The sequence below is a fragment of the Salmo salar genome, chromosome 21 (genome assembly GCF_965601325.2).
Source record: "Salmo salar chromosome 21, fSalSal1, whole genome shotgun sequence".
NCBI classification, from domain to species: Eukaryota; Metazoa; Chordata; class Actinopteri; order Salmoniformes; family Salmonidae; genus Salmo; species Salmo salar.
Genome location: NC_138311.1, coordinates 25,360,001 through 25,377,500, shown reverse-complemented (window position 1 = coordinate 25,377,500; position 17,500 = coordinate 25,360,001). Strand labels below are relative to the sequence as shown.

The window sequence follows — 17,500 nt, the reverse complement described above, 5'->3', positions numbered from 1 at the left end:
CACCTGCATCTGGCCTGATAACCTGGCCTTGTCCTTGGCCCAGTCGCTCTGCTCATTTCCCCAGGCTTTCTCGGTCTGGACAATTTTCACCACCAGTCTCTGAATGATCTCCTGGAGTGCAGTTTTCTCCGTCTCTGCCATCTTGATCTCTGCCTCTGTTGTTTTCGAGGCACACTGGAGATCCTTGATTATCTTTTGAAAGCTTTCTGCTTCATCTATTAGAGCAGATTTCTCCCTCTTCCAAAGCTTCTCCAGTTTTGACCTCTGGTCTGAAAACATGGCTTTGGCCTTGTTCCAGTCTTCCTGCTTTCCCTCCCAGGCTTCCTCTGTCCTCACCTGTTTCTTCACCAGTCTTTGAATGATCTCCTGGAGGGCAGCTTTTTCTGCCTCTGCCCTCTCATTCCCTCTGGTCATCTCCTTTAGAGCTTCCTCTTGGACTGCATATTTATTCTGCTCCCACTTTACGCTCATCTCCAACTCCTGAATTTTTCTCATGAAGTGCTCATGCTCAGCTCTCCTCTCTTCTTCCATCCTTTCCTTCAGACGCTCAAACCTTGACTTTTTTTCAGCCGTTGGAGTAGCATCAGAAGCAGCCTGCTCTGTCCTCACCGCTGTCTTGGCCAGGGGGGCGTCTTTCACCCACACAACATTAGAGACCTGTCGAGACAGACACTGTTCATTAGTTAATAGCTTTCTGTCCTTGGTTGCAGATGCTAAATGTTTTGCTCAGCCTGGCTGTGCACTGTGCTGCTCTCTGGAAAAATAATAGATGGCAAGTTCAGACACTGTTCTGTCTATTGTCCTAACATGGTGACATGGTCCAAAAATAAAATACTTTATTGAGCTATATGTAATTGCACTTATTCTCCATTCTCTCATTGAAGTGACAATCAAATGACATTTTAGTCGGCCTACACTGTCCTGGTGTTTATCAATATAGTCTACCAACAAACTATTCTACAATGCATGATGTAGTAGTTATTACTTTTACTTTGAATGTAATGAGTCATACTTAAACTTGTTCAGACTTACTTGTCCAGGCTGTTTGGTGTCCATCACTTTGCCCTGCAAATAGGCCTCCTGTGCTGCTCGCTGGAAAAGCATAGCTGTAGACTATATTACAGGAATCCCTCTCACTAGTGTATATAGTCATGGCATAGAATTGCCCATAATATATTGTATTATACAATTTCCAATCATATTTCTAAAAGCCATTTTAACCTAGCAGGAAATTACTATCCAATGTTATCATCTGCTGATCTTATTGGCCTATATTATAGCCTAGCGCCTTACAGCATTGTTTAGGTTAGCCTACCTGTTCTTTCTTCCTCCGAGATTTTCGCTGCATGGCTGAAAAACAAATCTAAATAATTTTGTCAATATGGCTATGCTGAAAAAGTTTGATAGGTGGTGCGTTACACTATCCGACTGTTTGTTTTTGTCCTGGACATTCGCAGGCCAGGGAGTGCGTTCTGATTGCGCAATAATGGCTTTGGAGCGTATGCGATCTGTCATCACTGGGAAACAGTTCGATTGATGTAAATTAAATCTAAACATTTTTGTGTGAAAATCCAATAAAGAATGGAAACAGCATTGATTCAATCAGCTTATGTCCATGATAATATGCATGTTGCCCGAATTCTAATGTCTAATATTGTAGCCTATATATCGATACCCAGAGCCATATATAGTTAGGTCTAAATACATGGTGGTACCATGCACAGAACTTTATTGTGATTTTATTTATATGATGGTACCAACATCAGAAGCTGTCACGCCCTGATCAGTTTCACCATCCGCGTTATTCTCTCCACCCCCTCCAGGTGTCGCTTGTTTTCTCCGGTGTATTTATCCCTGTGTTTCTTGTCTCTCTGTGCCAGATCGTCTTGTATGTTAGTCAAGTCAACTAGCGTGTTTATCCCGTTCTCCTTTGGCTATTCTCTTATTGATAGTCCTCTCGGTTCTGACCCCTGCCTGATCATCCTGCCTGCCCTGACATTGATTCTGCCTGCCCTTCGGTACCTTTTGGACTCAGAACCCTTTTGCCTGTCCACGTCCATTCTCTTGCCTTCCCCTATTGGATTAATAAATATTGTAAGAGTCCAACCATCTGCCTCCTGTGTCTGCATCTGGGTCTCGCCTTGTGTCATGATAGAAACACCCAAATAAAACAACGAGGTGCTCAACTGTTGGCTGAAACCACGCAATTACAGATCCGTGCGTTTTTCTCCAGGGTCTCCTCTCGCACTAGACGGTTGGGCTCAATTACAAAATAATAGTACATGTAGTCTAACTACTGTATTTCACCTTGAAAAGTTAGGACAGCTGCTGAGATACTCAATCGCGTAATCTGCCAGATGTTGCCTGGTTTATGCCCTCCACTTCTCCTGGGAGATAAAACTATTTTTCTTCCTCAGTCTCATCTCTCTCCCCTCTTTCCTTGCTGACCCCCCCATACTCTTGTGAAAAATGTTCACATGTTAAAACCTAACTATCACAAGCGAAATTACATTTTCGCATGTGAAAATCGAATTTGCACGTTCAAATCTAACTCTTACATGTGGAACTCTCACATGTGCAATTAAAGTGATTTGTTTTTACAAGGGTTGTTAATCCATCTCCATTTAAAGCCGCTTCTCTCTCTCTCTCTCTCTCTCTCTCTCTCTCTCTCTCTCTCTCTCTCTCTCTCTCTCTCTCTCTCTCTCTCTCTCTCTCTCTCTCTCTCTCCGCCAGCCGCCCGCGGCATCTGGGGCAGGAACATGAGTCATATTTCATTAGAACAACACCAACTCTACACAACACAGACCCGCTGCGTCCCGGTCCAGACCCCAGCAGAGTGCATTAGCGGTAATGATAGATCGCACAGGCATTCACTGGCAGGATGCGGAGAGGGTGAAACAATAATAATTTAACAGCAAGTGACCCCCTTCACTTTTCAGAGATTGTACACTGGGTGCATGGTGAGATTGTGCGCTGCACTGTGCTTCCATTCAGATACGCGCTGGAAGCAGTGTGTGCCACATTGTTTCCGTTTGTGCGTGTGGGTCATTGATGTGAGTGTGCGTAGAGTCTAGGTAGCGGCGCTCCCCGCGGATGTTTGAACTTCGTGCCTGAACCTATAACGGATGCGTCACGTCGGCTCTGTCATGCGAATCCCCCCGTACGCCAACGCACAGCGCACGCTCGCTCCCAAGACGACACCGACTCCGTGACTCTCCATTTGAGCTGGTGACGCTGCTCGCTCTCTGGCGGTAGAACGGGATGTTTGACATTTGTACGGATTTGTGCTCGCACGGTGCGTCTTCTGTAAGATGGACCGAGGAGAGGACCAGTGACCAAACATGCCTACAGTCCTCCGCGACAAGGGAAAACTTTCCAACGTCTGTTTATTGCTTCGATGTGCTTTTCAGGTGAGAAGAGATACATGGCTATCTATTCAAAGTTCATGTGATAGTCAAGAAATACAATTTGTTTTAGTTTTTTGCTTTCTTTGTTTTACTTGAAATGTAGAATACTCTTTTGTAATAACATTTTTTTGTAGGCTATTGTATTTGCGTTCTCATTTTAATTTACTGTAAAGTGAAACCAAAATTAATTATATAGAATAATGCAACAAAGCTAGTTAAGGATTTATTGCAAATACAAAAGAACAATTCACATGGGTTGAAATGTTATATTGATTTGTACAGTCTATGGTTTGAATAGTCACAATGAGATGTAAAAGTTGAGAAATCTTGAGGTCAGAGACGGTTAAACCCATTTCCGTCGTTTGACAAGCCAACCCGCAACCTTTCGTTTTCACTTCAGATACACTGTTCTAAATATAGAAACGGTAAGAGAACTATGAAGACATTTAAATCCAACTGTACTACAAGTTCATATGAGATCACATCGGTCTATGGGCGCTGTATAGGCAACAGATGGTTGGTCTGTATGCTGTTTGTTTGAAGGTGTTATGATGGGTTGAGGTTGGTTTGGGCGCAGGAGACCATGGTGTGTGTCTGGGGGATTGCGTCACCATTACTGTACCCTGCTGATGTGTTAATAGATGTGTGAAATGCATTATGCATATTATGCACACATTCTACAGCTACACTTTCAGCACTGTGTTCAATGACAGAGGTGCACACACATACACACACACACACACACACACACACACACACACACACACACACACACACACACACACACACACACACACACACACACACACACACACACACACACACACACCACACACACACACACACACACACATCCATGCCAGTGCTTGATCACACAGTCAGACAGTGGAGTGGAGTGACTCATACACACACACACATACACACACACACACACACACACACACACACACCACACACACACACACACACACACACACACACACACACACACACACACACCACACACACACACACACACACACACACACACACACACACACACACACAGAGAGAGCAGAGCAGAGAGAGCAGAGCAGAGAAAAAAAAGAACAGTCTCAACAGCCAATTATTGCAGGATATCCAAGGATATGCAGTAACAACAACCACCAGTATTTCAGCAAGAAAGATAATAAGAGGGACAGTAAAATGGGGACTAGAGATAGAGAGAAGGACAGAGGAAGGTACGATGGGGGAGAGAGAGAAAGGGGAGAGTTGGAGAATATGAGCATCCCCCCATCAACAGCTGTGTTTGTTTAGATATGATTCACCAACCAACATCAACCTCCCCTCAACCGTGTGTGTTCATGTCATACGTGGAGTCCTGACTCCTGATGCCTGTTTTAGATCCACTGAATCATCTCTCTATCTCTCTCTCTCTCTCTCTCTCTCTCTCTCTCTCTCTCTCTCTCTCTCTCTCTCTCTCTCTCTCTCTCTCTCTCTCTCTCTCTCTCTCTTTCTCTTTGAGACTGTATGCAACATCTGGAACAGGAAATCGTAGTGGCAGGCATGAATAGCTCACAGGTGTGTGTGTGTGTGTGTGTGTGTGTGTGTTGTGTGTGGACGTGTGTGGACGTGCACCCCTGTCATTGAACACAATGCTGAACGTGTAGCCATATTATAAGCACAGATAGAACAAGGAGCCAGATGTTTAATCAAATGTATTAATCTGATCCATCCGGTTGGAAGTTTAATTGAGTTATTTCACAGGGATTTGCGATGCGTAGACCCTCTGGGTACATTGACTTCAATACAAAACCTAGGAGGCTCCTGGTTCTCACCCCCTTCCATAGATTTACACAGTAATTATGACCACTTCCGGAGGACGTCCTCCAAGCTTTCAGAGCTCCTGTAGCATGAACTGACATGTTGTCCACCCAATCAAAGGATCAGAGAATGAATCTAGTACTGAAAGCATAAGCTACAGCTAGATAGCATTACAGTGCATAACATGTGGTGAGTAGCTGACTCAAAGAGAGAAAGACAATAGCTGAACAGTTTTGAACAAATTATGGAGAAGCAAGAGAGAGAGAGCTAGCTATATTTCATATTTTATTCACGTTTCACTTTCACTTACTTAGCTATCGAATGCAACTAGCTAGTTTAGCCTACTCAAACAACCGACTCAAACAGAGAGGGATGCTATGTTAGCTAGCTGGCTATTGCTATCCAACACTGGGACTCTTCCAAGTCAAGGTAAGCTTTTGGTTTTACAAATGTATTGCCACCGGGGCCCACCGGTGTAACTGCTAAACTGCTTACTGTACACTGTTGTAGCGGGTTGTAGCGGGTTTTTTCGCCTGGTCACAGACAGCTGATGTGTTGTGCACTGAAGTCCACAAGCAAAGGGAAAAGGTGAGAGGAGGAGAGCGCGTAGACGCGAGAAGGAATTCTACAACGATTAAAGGAATCATGCTGTTTGTATGTGGCTGCTATGAAAGTGAACTGTGTTTGCATGTGATCAAGGATGTATTCATTCCGTCGATTCTGTTGAAAAATATTTTTGGAACGGAAGCAAACTGAATGAAACGGGGCTAAACATACCTGTATTTGTCCAATATAAACTCTTGTTTGCAACTGTTGGACTAATGATTACACCGTAGATCAGCTATCTAGATGCAGGCAAGAGTGTGCAAGGCGGTATTGAATGTGTCAATGTCTGTCACCTTGGTTACTCACTTTTCACTCGACCTGTGTGCACCTATGTTGTAAACTTTGGTTCATTGGCTAGGTTGTGTAGCAACCTGATGGGTATAGGGAACATTTTAGTATCATGTAGTAGCCTAAATCTATCGCTGTTACCAGTGGCGGTAGCTTGTATGTCTCCCTGGGCGAACCCCGCTGCACCATTCTGCACTAACTGTCATTTTTATTCAGACATTTGGAACAACACAAATAAATAATCATAACATTTAAAACTATATAAATATAAAAATACATACAAAAATAAGACTCATACATATCAAAAAGAAGTAACAAAGACAAATAGAAACAAATTGTTGTATATAAATACAAGTAAAAAAGAGAATTAAATTATTACACTATTACCCTATTGCTAACAAAAAACACACAAATATAACTAAATTGCGCAAATCCTATATTACACAAATACACAACTAGAATAACACACTTATAAAGAAGAGAACCTAATTTTTACACTATTGCACTTCAAACAAGAAACACACAAACTAAATTGCATAACTAATTGCATTAGTACTGTACAAAGATGGTGCACTATTTGATAAATTCCCCTGCTCCCCCTACCTCGGGCTTCCAGTGGGGAGACCTGAGGTCAACCTAACCCCGCTCCCCCTACCTCTGGCTTCCAGTGCGGAGACCTGAGGTCAACCTACCCCCGTCCCCCTACCTCTGTCTTCCAGTGGGGAGACCTGAGGTCAACCTACCCCCGCTCCCCCTACCTCTGGCTTCCAGTGGGGAGACCTGAGGTCAACCTACCCCCCCCACCTACCTCTGTCTTCCAGTGGGGAGACCTGAGGTCAACCTACCCCCCCCACCTACCTCTGTCTTCCAGTGGGGAGACCTGAGGTCAACCTACCCCCGTACCCCCTACCTCTGTCTTCCAGTGGGGAGACCTGAGGTCAACCTACCCCCGTCCCCCTACCTCTGGCTTCCAGTGGGGAGACCTGAGGTCAACCTACCTCCACTCTCCCTACCTCAGGCTTCCAGTGGGGAGACCTGAGGTCAACCTACCCCCGTCCCCCTACCTCTGTCTTCCAGTGGGGAGAACTGAGGTCAACCTACCCCCCCCACCTACCTCTGTCTTCCAGTGGGGAGACCTGAGGTCAACCTACCCCCCCCCACCTACCTCTGTCTTCCAGTGGGGAGACCTGAGGTCAACCTACCCCCGCTTCCCCTACCTCTGGCTTCCAGTGGGGAGACCTGAGGTCAACCTACCCCCGCTTCCCCTACCTCTGGCTTCCAGTGGGGAGACCTGAGGTCAACCTACCCCCGTCTCCCTACCTCGGGCTTCCAGTGGGGAGACCTGAGGTCAACCTACCCCCGCTCCCCCTACCTCTGGCTTCCAGTGGGGAGACCTGAGGTCAACCTACCCCCGTCCCCCTACCTCTGGCTTCCAGTGGGGAGACCTGAGGTCAACCTACCCCCGTTCCCCTACCTCGGGCTTCCAGTGGGGAGACCTGAGGTCAACCTACCCCCGTAACCCTACCTCAGGCTTCCAGTGGGGAGGCCTGAGGTCAACCTACCCCTGCCCCCTTCTCCATCTCGTACTTCTGAGTGGGAGACCTTCCCAGGCAGTAGCCTGCCTAGCTCACAAACTAGAAACCGGGCGCCGACTCCGACAAGGTTAATTGACCCACAGTCCCACACGGTGACATGATATCATTGACGTGACGTGAAAATGAGCGATAGAAAACCGATCGCGCAAATGTCACCATTCGGAATATATATATATATATATATATAGATTCTTTGGTGTTTGCGCTGCATGCCGCCCGCGGCGACGCCCTGGGCGGCTGCCCATGTCGCCTATGCCTAAATCCGCCACTGGATGTTACAATGAACTGAGTGAATGGAATATGAATGACAGTCATCCAATATGCTGTAATAGAAATAAGGACATGCTCGTAACAAAATGTATCGTCCTCTCTCATCTGAAACACCCCCCACCGCCACGGGTAATAACATAGTAAATATTTCACTTCAATAGTTTGGTTCAGTTTCTCTTGCACAAGGGTAAAACTGGTTCATATGAGTTTTGCTAAATACACTGAGCAAACATATAAACACAAGATGCAACAATTTCAAATATTTTACTGAGTTACAGTTCATATAAGGAAATTAATCAATTGAAATACATTCATTAAGCCTTATCTATGGATTTCACATCTGGGAATACAGATATGCATCTGTTTGTCACAGATACCTTTAAAAAAAGACAGGGGCAGTCAGTATCTGCTGTGACCACCATTTGCCCCAGGCAACGCCTCATGCATCTCCTTCACATAGAGTTGATCAGGCTGTTGATTGTGTCCTGTGGAATGTTGTCCCACTCCTCTTCAATAGCTGTGTGAAGTTGCTGGATATTGGCGGGAACTGGAACATGCTGTTGTATACTGAAACGTGAGGTGATGGCGGCGGATGAATGGCACGACAATGGGCCTCAGGTCGCGGTATCTCTGTGAATTGAAATTGCAGTTGATAAAATGCAATTATGTTTGTTGTCCGTAGCTTATACCTGCCCATACCATAACCCCACCGCCACCATGTGGCACTCTGTTCACAACGTTGACATCAGCAAATCGCTCGCCCACACGACGCCATACGATCTGTCTGCCATCTGCCCAGTACAGTTGAAACCGTAATTCATCCTTGAAGAGCACACTTCTCCAGCTTGCCAGCGGCCAGCTCACTGAAGTCGGTTACGACGCCGAACTGCAGTCAGGTCAAGTCCCTGGTGAGGATGACGAGCACGCCGATAAGCTTCCCTGAGACGGTTTCTGACACTTTGAGCAGAAATTCTTCGGTTGTGTACACCCACTGTTTCATCAGCTGTCTGGGTGTCTGGTCTCAGACCATCCTGCAGGTGAAGAAGCCGGATGTGGAGGTCCTGAGCTGGTGTGGTTACACGTGGTCTGCGGTTGTGAGGCCGGTTAGACATACTGTCAAATTCTCTAAAACGACATTGGAGGCGGATTATGGTAGAGAAATGAACTTTCAATTCTCTGGCAACAGCTCTGGAGGACATTCCTGCAGTCAGCATGCCAATTGCATGCATCCTCAAAACTTGATACATCTGTGGTATTGTGTTATGTGAAAAAACTGCACATTTTACAGTTGCCTTTTATTGTCCCCAGCACAAGGTGCGCCTGTGTAATGATCATGCTGTTTAATCAGCTTCTTGATATGCCACACCTGTTAGGTGGATGGATTATCTTGGCAAAGGAGAAATGTTCACTAACAGGGAGGAATGTAAACAAATTTGTGCACAGAAATTTGAAAGAAATATGCTTTTTGTGAGGATGGAACATTTCTGGGATCTTTTATTTCAGCTCATGAAACATGGGACCAACACTTTACATGTTGTGTTTATATTTCTGTTCAGTGTCGGTACAATGGTAGACCTGTTTTATCAGAGTATTGGATATAGCCTCTGGTGGTAACCTGGTTTGTATGGGTATATTAGGGATGAAGTGCATGTATAGACCTAGTATATATGAATGTTGAGGCTTGAGCACCTGGGTAGACTTGTTTTATATGAGTGTCAAGCTTAACGCCCATGAATTGACCTGGTTTATGTAATGGGGTGTAGAGATTTACCAGGCTCCTATAGGTCATGGGTTTGAACAGACATCTATTGCCCTTTCAAATCCTTTCTGATAACAAGTTTGTGGTAGAAAAATAGTGAATGAGGCTGGGGAAAATGTAATATACCACTGTACTATGAGTTTATCTATGAAATGGTTAGAGTATAGAGGTCAGAGGTCACAGGACTAAGATATGCAATAAACAGAGTTGGAGTGTGCAGTGGATAGCTGGATATAGGTACATGTTGATGACTTGGTGGAATACAAGTCTTGGCAAAGTGGGTAACAGGGCTGAGATAGGCAAGTAACAGGGCTGAGGTGTTTAGGCAAAGGAACTGGAGTCTATGGGTAATACATAAGGCTAGGATATGGGTGTATCAGGACTTGGTTGCATTAATATTAGGATATTGGCATGTGGGTGTTAGGGTTAGGGCATGGGGGTCATTGTGTTTAGATGTGTGGGTAAGTGGGCTGAGGTATATAGATATTAGGGCTGGTGTGTGTGGGTCATTGTGTTTAGATGTGTGGGTAAGTGGGCTGAGGTATATAGATATTAGGGCTGGTGTGTGTGGGTCATTGTGTTTAGATGTGTGGGTAAGTGGGATAAGGTATATAGATATTAGGGCTGGTGTGTGTGGGTCATTGTGTTTAGATGTGTGGGTAAGTGGGATAAGGTATATAGATATTAGGGCTGGTGTGTGTGGGTCATTGTGTTTAGATGTGTGGGTAAGTGGGATAAGGTATATAGATATTAGGGCTGGTGTGTGTGGGTCATTGTGTTTAGATGTGTGGGTAAGTGGGATAAGGTATATAGATATTAGGGCTGGTGTGTGTGGGTCATTGTGTTTAGATGTGTGGGTAAGTGGGATAAGATATATAGATATTGGGAATAGTGGTAAATACTGTATCTGTTAATTGTATTATAGGCACATCACTGTATGTTCCCATCGGGCACAATTGTGACAGAAAATAAAACCTCGTTTCACATACTTTTCAATATTATTTTTCAAAAAGCAATATGGCTTATAGGGGTTACTAATTGTATAAGGTGTACATAGTGGGCATATCAGAAATAAATGTGGGAACAAATGGGTTCAGGATCAGCAGAAGACTACAGTAATATGTTTCAATGCCCAGACACACACCATGGAACACTGCAGATTAGCCAGACACAACAAACAGACAAGCAAGTCTCAGTGAAGAATCGTTTTGATGTAGGCTCACATGCCCTGGTTGGGTTTTGCAACCTATATCTGTCAAGGCATTCTCATTGGTTACTGAAAGACCACCAGTGTATAGACCTCCACCACACCTGTTTTATTTTACTGTGTGGATGTTGTCTATGACTTTTCTCAAACGGTTTTTCTGTCCTCATTCAGGTCATAGGAAGTGAGTGTAACAGCTGTGTCAAGGATATTCTAGGGTAAGAGATGGTTGACTTTATACTCCCACCTGGCCCACGGGACCATAACTGCTGCACTGATCTACACTGCTCTGCTCTAGCTAAATCAGGTGTGTAGTGCTGGGCTGGAACAAATGTGTGTGTTGGTACACGTTACACTTTCTCCTGTCCTCTTAGTGGTGGTTGCCCTGAGGCTACTAGTAACAGGCCTTTGGGGGAATCTCTGTTGCTGTTGGTAGCTGTAGCTGAACAGAGCATGTCTGACTGTATCCTGCCTACTGAAATACTGTCCCAGTGTGCTGTTCACGGTCTACCTTTCCTAGCCAAAAGACTAGCACAGGAGATAGAAATGAAGAGAAGGGATGGAGAGAAATAGAGGGAGAGTAAGAGAGGAAGGAGAGAGGAGAAAGAGCAGAAGAAGAGGGAGGAGGAGAGGGAGCAGAGAAAGAGGGGGAAAGGGAGTGGAGAGATAGCAGCACACTGCTCACCTGGGAAGGCTTGTTTTTGTGAGAGGAGGGGAGTAAGGGATGAATCAGTGTCCTTGGTTACTGAGGGAGGAGAGGAGAGATAATGAAGTGAAAGGAGGAGTAGAGAGAGGGAATACTTGCCTTCTGGGGTTATGGGGAAAAGGCTGTGTTTATGAAGAAGAGAGGGGAGAGGAAAAGAGTGAGAGAAGTGACAACAGGTACTAGATGTGTCTACTACATTACGTGTGTGTGTGTGTGTGTGTGTGTGTGTGTGTGTGTGTGTGTGTGTGTGTGTGTGTGTGTGTGTGTGTGTGTGTGTGTGTGTGTGTGTGTGTGTGTGTGTGTGTGTGTGTGTGTGTGTGTGTGTGTGTGTGTGTGTGTGTGTGTGTGTGTTAGACTGAATTGAATGAAAGGAGACATGCTTCTCAGAGCAGACTCTCCTTACTCTGTTCAAGACAGCTCTGACAGACTCTACTGTTCTCTCACACATGTCCATCTGTTTCAACTCTCTCTCAATTCAATTTCAATTTAAGGGGCTTTATTGGCATGGGAAACATATATTTACATTGCCAAAGCAAGTGAAATAGATAATAAACAAAAGTGAAATAAACAATAAAAAATTAACAGTAACATTACAGAATAAAGACATTTCAAATGACATATTATGTCTATATACAGTGTTGTATACAGTCTGATGTGCAAATAGTTAAAGTGCAAAGGGAACATAAATAAACATAAATATAGGTTGTATTTACAATGGTGTTTGTTCTTCACTGGTTGCCCTTTTCTTGTGGCAACAGGTCACAAATCTTGCTGCTGTGATGGCACACTGTGGTATTTCACCCAATAGACATGGGAGTTTATCAAAATTGGATTTGTTTTCTAATTATTTGTGGGTCTGTGTAATCTGAGGGAAATATGTTTCTCTAATATGGTCATATATTTGGCAGGAGGTTAGGAAGTGCAGCTCAGTTTCCACCTCATTTTATGGGCAGTGTGGTTTTGTCTAATTGTGTTGCTGTCCTGGGGCTCTGTGAAGTCTGTTTGTGTTTGTGAACAGAGCCCCAGGATCAGCTTGCTCTGTAGGTGATGGCTTTGTTATGGAAGGTTTGGGAATCGCTTCCTTTTAGAATTTAACGTCTCTTTTCTGGATTTTGATAATTAGTGGGTATCGGCCTAATTCTGCTCTGCATGCATTATTTTGTGTTTTACATTGTACACTGAGGATATTTTTGCATAATTCTGCATGCAGTCTCAGTTTGGTGTTTGTCCCATTTTGTGAATTCTTGGTTGGTGAGCGGACCCCAGACCTCACAACCATAAAGGGCAATGGGTTCTATAACTGATTCAAGTATTTTTAGCCAGATCCTAATTGGTATGTCAAATTTGATGTTCCTTTTGATGGCATAGGAGGCCCTTCTTGCCTTCTCTCTCAGATCGTTCACAGCTTTGTGGAAGTTACTTGTGGCGCTGATTGTTTAGGCTGAGGTATGTATAGTTTTTTGTGTGCTCTAGGGCAACATTGTCTAAAAGAAATTTGTGTACATGGATTTTATAATGTCGTATGTTTTTCCCCCAACACCACTTTCCATCAATTTGTATAGCAGACCCTCATGCAAAATTGAGTTGAAGGCTTTTTTGAAATCAACAAAGCATAAGAAGACTTTGCCTTTGTTTTGGTTTGTTTGTTTGTCAATGAGGGTGTGCAGGGTGTATCCGTGGTGAAGTCTCTCTCTCTCTCTCTCTCTCTATCTCTCTCTCTGTCACACACACATTCACACACACAGCAGTGGCGGTCGGTTCCGTTTAAGATTAGGGAGGAATTTTTTTATTTTTTTATGAACATGGCCTTATTTCTATTACAGCATATTGGATGACTGTCATTCATATTCCATTCTCCCAGTTAAATGTAACAGTGTTAGGTTTAGACTACTACATGTTACAACCTATACCCATCATGAGGTTGATACAATCTAACCTATGAAGGAAAGTTTACAACGTAGGTGCACACAGGTCGAGTGAAATGTGAGTAACCAAGGTGACAGAGTGACACATTCAGTACCACCTTGCACACTCTTGCCTGCATCTAGGTGATCTAGTGTGCAATCATTAGTCCAAACGTTCTATTTTGCAAACAAAACGAGAGTTTCTATTGGGCAAATTCAGGTAGGTTTATCCCTGTTTTGTTCCGTTTGCTTCCATTTCATTTTTGAAGAATTTAGTTCAAAACTGTTCAACTATTCTCTTTCTCTTTCTTTGAGTCAACTACTCACAACATTTGATGCACTGCAGTGCTAGCTAGATGTAGCTTATGTGTTCAGTACTAAATACGTTCTCTGATCCTTTGATTGGTTGGACAACATGTCAGTTCATGTTGCATGAGCTCTGATAGGTTGGAGGACGTCCTCCAAAAGTTGTCATAATGACTGTGTAAGTCTATAGGGGGTGAGAACCATGTGCCTCCTAGGTTTTGTATTGAAGTCAATGTACCCAGAGGAGGATGGAAACTAGCTGTCCTCTGGCTACACCATGGTGCTAACCTACAGAGTGTTGTTGAGGCTACTGTAGACCTTCTTTGCAAAACAGTTTGTTTTAATCAATTATTTGGTGATGTGAATATATTTAGTATAGTTGTATCTAAAAATAATAACTTTTTGAATGTTTCACTATTTGTATTTTTTTTTATTCACTAAGTAGGATGGTCCTCCCCTTCCTCCTCTGAGGAGCCTCCACTGACACACGTACACACACACACACACACACACACACACACACACACACACCACACACACACACACACACACACACGCACACACGCACACAGCCATCAGAACAGATAAGGCCTGACCTTTTCCAGAGCCTGCTTCCTGTTCAATGGCGATGCAAAAGTCGGCATGGACTAGACACACTCACACGCTCGCACCACACACACATCCCTTTCTCTGCCATGTTAATAATCCGTACAATAATCCATGTTAATAATCCATGTTAATAATCCATACAATAATCCATACTAAACAACTGTATTATTCCTCTTCTAACATGGCTGTGACTTGTCTTTGTCAGTCAATCTAATCATTTGTATGCGATGAGGATTGGTGCAAAGATCTCTCTCTCTCTCTCTCTCTGGCTGGCTTCCTATTCAGAGCTGGGCTCCTGTACTCAGATAGAGCAGATAACAGATAGCAGATAGGATAGTTCACTGGGCACTGTCTCATAATCGCCCTGACGATTATCACCTGGATCATCAAAACCCCTGTCCTCCCTCTGGTAGACCCATGCTTCAGGGATATCACTTGCAAACACACACGCAAGCAAGTACGCACGTGCGCGCACACACACACACATGCACACGCACACACACACACACACACACACACGCACACGCACACGCACACGCACACGCACCACACACACACACACACACACACACACACACACACACACACACACAAAGACACTAACAAAAGAGAGATCACAAAGACAGCTACAAATATGCACAAAATACACAGAAGTTGATGTACAATATACACAAAGCAGTAGGAACAAAAGACAGGTTGTCACTCAAAACACATCACAGCCACAATAGACTAAGAACCTGTTTCACACTGTGGACAGGCTGTATCATGACACCTCTGAATTCACACCGACAACACACAAACACGCAGACACATAGACATAGACATACACACAGATCATGGACAATTTATCACAACTTACATCTTTCACAGACACCCTACAACCCCCATCCCCATCCCTCACCCTCATGTCTTTCACAGACACCCTACAACCCCCATCCCCATCCCTCACCCTCATGTCTTTCACAGACACCCTACAACCCCTATCCCCATCCCTCACCCTCATGTCTTTCACAGACACCCTACAACCCCCATCCCCATCCCTCACCCTCATGTCTTTCACAGACACCCTACAACCCCCATCCCTCACCCTCATGTCTTTCACAGACACCCTATAACCCCGATCCCCATCCCTCACCCTCATGTCTTTCACAGACACCCTACAACCCCCATCCCCATCCCTCACCCTCATATCTTTCAATGGCTAGAGTTAGATCTGCATGTTCTTTAGCTTAGCCAATGATAGTCCTGGCAATGAACTGAAGGCTAGAAGCAGGCTAGAAGCAGGCAGTGGTGGAAAAAGTAGACAATTGTCATACTTGAGTAAAAGTAAAGATACCTTAATAGAAAATTACTCAAGTAAAAGTCACCCTTTAAAATACTACTTATGTAAAAGTCTAAAAGTACTTGGTTTTAAATATACTTAAAACAAAAGTAAATCTAATCACTAAAGTATCAAAAGGAAAATAATAAATAATTTCAAATTCCTTATATTAAGCAAACCAGACAACACAAATGTACGGATAGCCAGGGGCACTCTCCAACACTCAGACATAATTTACTAACGAAGCATTTGTGTTTAGTGAGTCCTCCAGATCAGAGGCAGTAGGGATGACCAGGGATGTTCTCTTGATAAGTGCATGAATTGGACCATTTTCCTGTCCTGCTAAGCGTTCAAATGTAACAAGTACTTTTGGATGTCAGGAAAAATGTATGGGGTAAAAAGTACATTATTTTGGAATGTAGTGAAGTCAAAGTTGTCAACAATATAAATAGTAAAGTACAGATACCCAAAAAACAACTTAAGTAGTACTTTAAAGTATTTTTACTTACAGCTTTTTTTCAATTGTTAAAGCACAATTTTGAAAACAGGGCCCAGTTTGTCAAAACACTACACACAATTAGCACAACCCTACACCAAAGTAGCACAACACTTCAGATCATTTGCAAAATGGAACACTTTTGTCAAAACTATACACGACTTCATAAAAACAATATTTTGTTACCATACGAAACACACACATTTCATATGACTTCAATCTTTTTGAACCAGTTACACACTGCTGTTGCTAACCTAAAACACTTTTAGAAAGTCTAATTGTCAGTGATTAGAGTACTGTAAATGAAGTACACAGAGAAAGTGCAACTATACAAACACTACACAAGACCAATGCTGCAGACTGAGGAAAATATAATTTATTTCTCTCCATACACCTAAATCAGTCAACATGTCAACATGGAAAATCACAACAAAACATGTCCCAGTTTTCATGCTACTACAGTAGTGTGCATAACACTGTTAGCTCAGCAAACAGACAAATGTAAAATACTGTATCCAGTACAGGTTACAATTACAGTAAATAACAACAACAAACATAAAAAACTATCTGAAAAAAACGGACAATATTGTACAGAAAATACTACAGTAAACATACTATACATTATCTCTTCGCCTAGCTGGATCTGGCCAGAGAATTTCATCAACATCACAAGCAATATCCTCATTAGCAAGACAACGCGGGAAGAACCGTCTTGAATGTCGAATCCATCCTTGCACAGTTGCGGCGTGGACTTGGTCACAGGCGTCCTCCATGGCCTGAATGAGGGGTACCTGAGCCTGGGGCTGGAGATCGTAAACCTTCCACCGCCATGCAGAGAAAAACTCTTCGATAGGGTTTAGAAACGGAGAGTATGGTGGAAGGTATAGTACTGTCAACTGTGGATGGGGGACCAGTACGGACCAGTACGGAGAAAAAATGTATGAAATGTATGCATTCACTACTGTAAGTCACTCTGGATAAGAGCGTCTGCTAAATGACTAAAATGTAAATGTAAAAATGTGTTGAAACCAGTTCTGGACCAAAGCAGAGCGGTGGAATGACACATTGTCCCAGATGACAGTGTATTGCATCTGGTGCATTTCATTACCTGCTGTGACGGTGTGGTGCAATCGGTCCAAAAATGCGAGAATGTGAGGTGTGTTGTAAGGGCCCATTTTGGCATGACGGAGGAGAACCCCATGCTGTGAAATGGCAGCGCAAAGGGT

General features: G+C 43.7%; 2 protein-coding genes across 5 annotated transcripts in view; one reads left to right on the top strand and one right to left on the bottom strand.

Moving 5' to 3' along the window:
* LOC106582003 (uncharacterized) overlaps positions 1 to 1,097 on the bottom strand; it is a 1,541-nt gene extending 444 nt beyond the window's left edge. Inside the window, exons 1-2 of the mRNA XM_014164625.3 lie at positions 1,033 to 1,097; positions 1 to 657 (exon numbers count right to left, since the gene is read on the bottom strand). The exon at positions 1 to 657 is cut by the window's left edge and continues 105 nt beyond it. Of these exons, the coding sequence (XP_014020100.2) occupies positions 1 to 657; positions 1,033 to 1,056 (681 nt within the window). The 5' untranslated portion in view covers positions 1,057 to 1,097. The remainder of the gene's footprint in view (positions 658 to 1,032) is intronic.
* A 1,695-nt stretch (positions 1,098 to 2,792) lies between these two features.
* aff3 (ALF transcription elongation factor 3) overlaps positions 2,793 to 17,500 on the top strand; it is a 33,846-nt gene continuing 19,138 nt past the window's right edge. For 2 of the 4 annotated variants that reach the window (XM_045704590.2, XM_045704594.2), the window contains exon 1: positions 2,793 to 3,410. The gene's annotated coding sequence lies outside the window, so the exon portion shown is untranslated. Of the gene's footprint in view, positions 3,411 to 11,106; positions 11,240 to 17,500 lie in introns of all 4 variants that reach the window. The other 2 variants (XM_045704592.2, XM_045704591.2) reach the window with 2 other exon arrangements.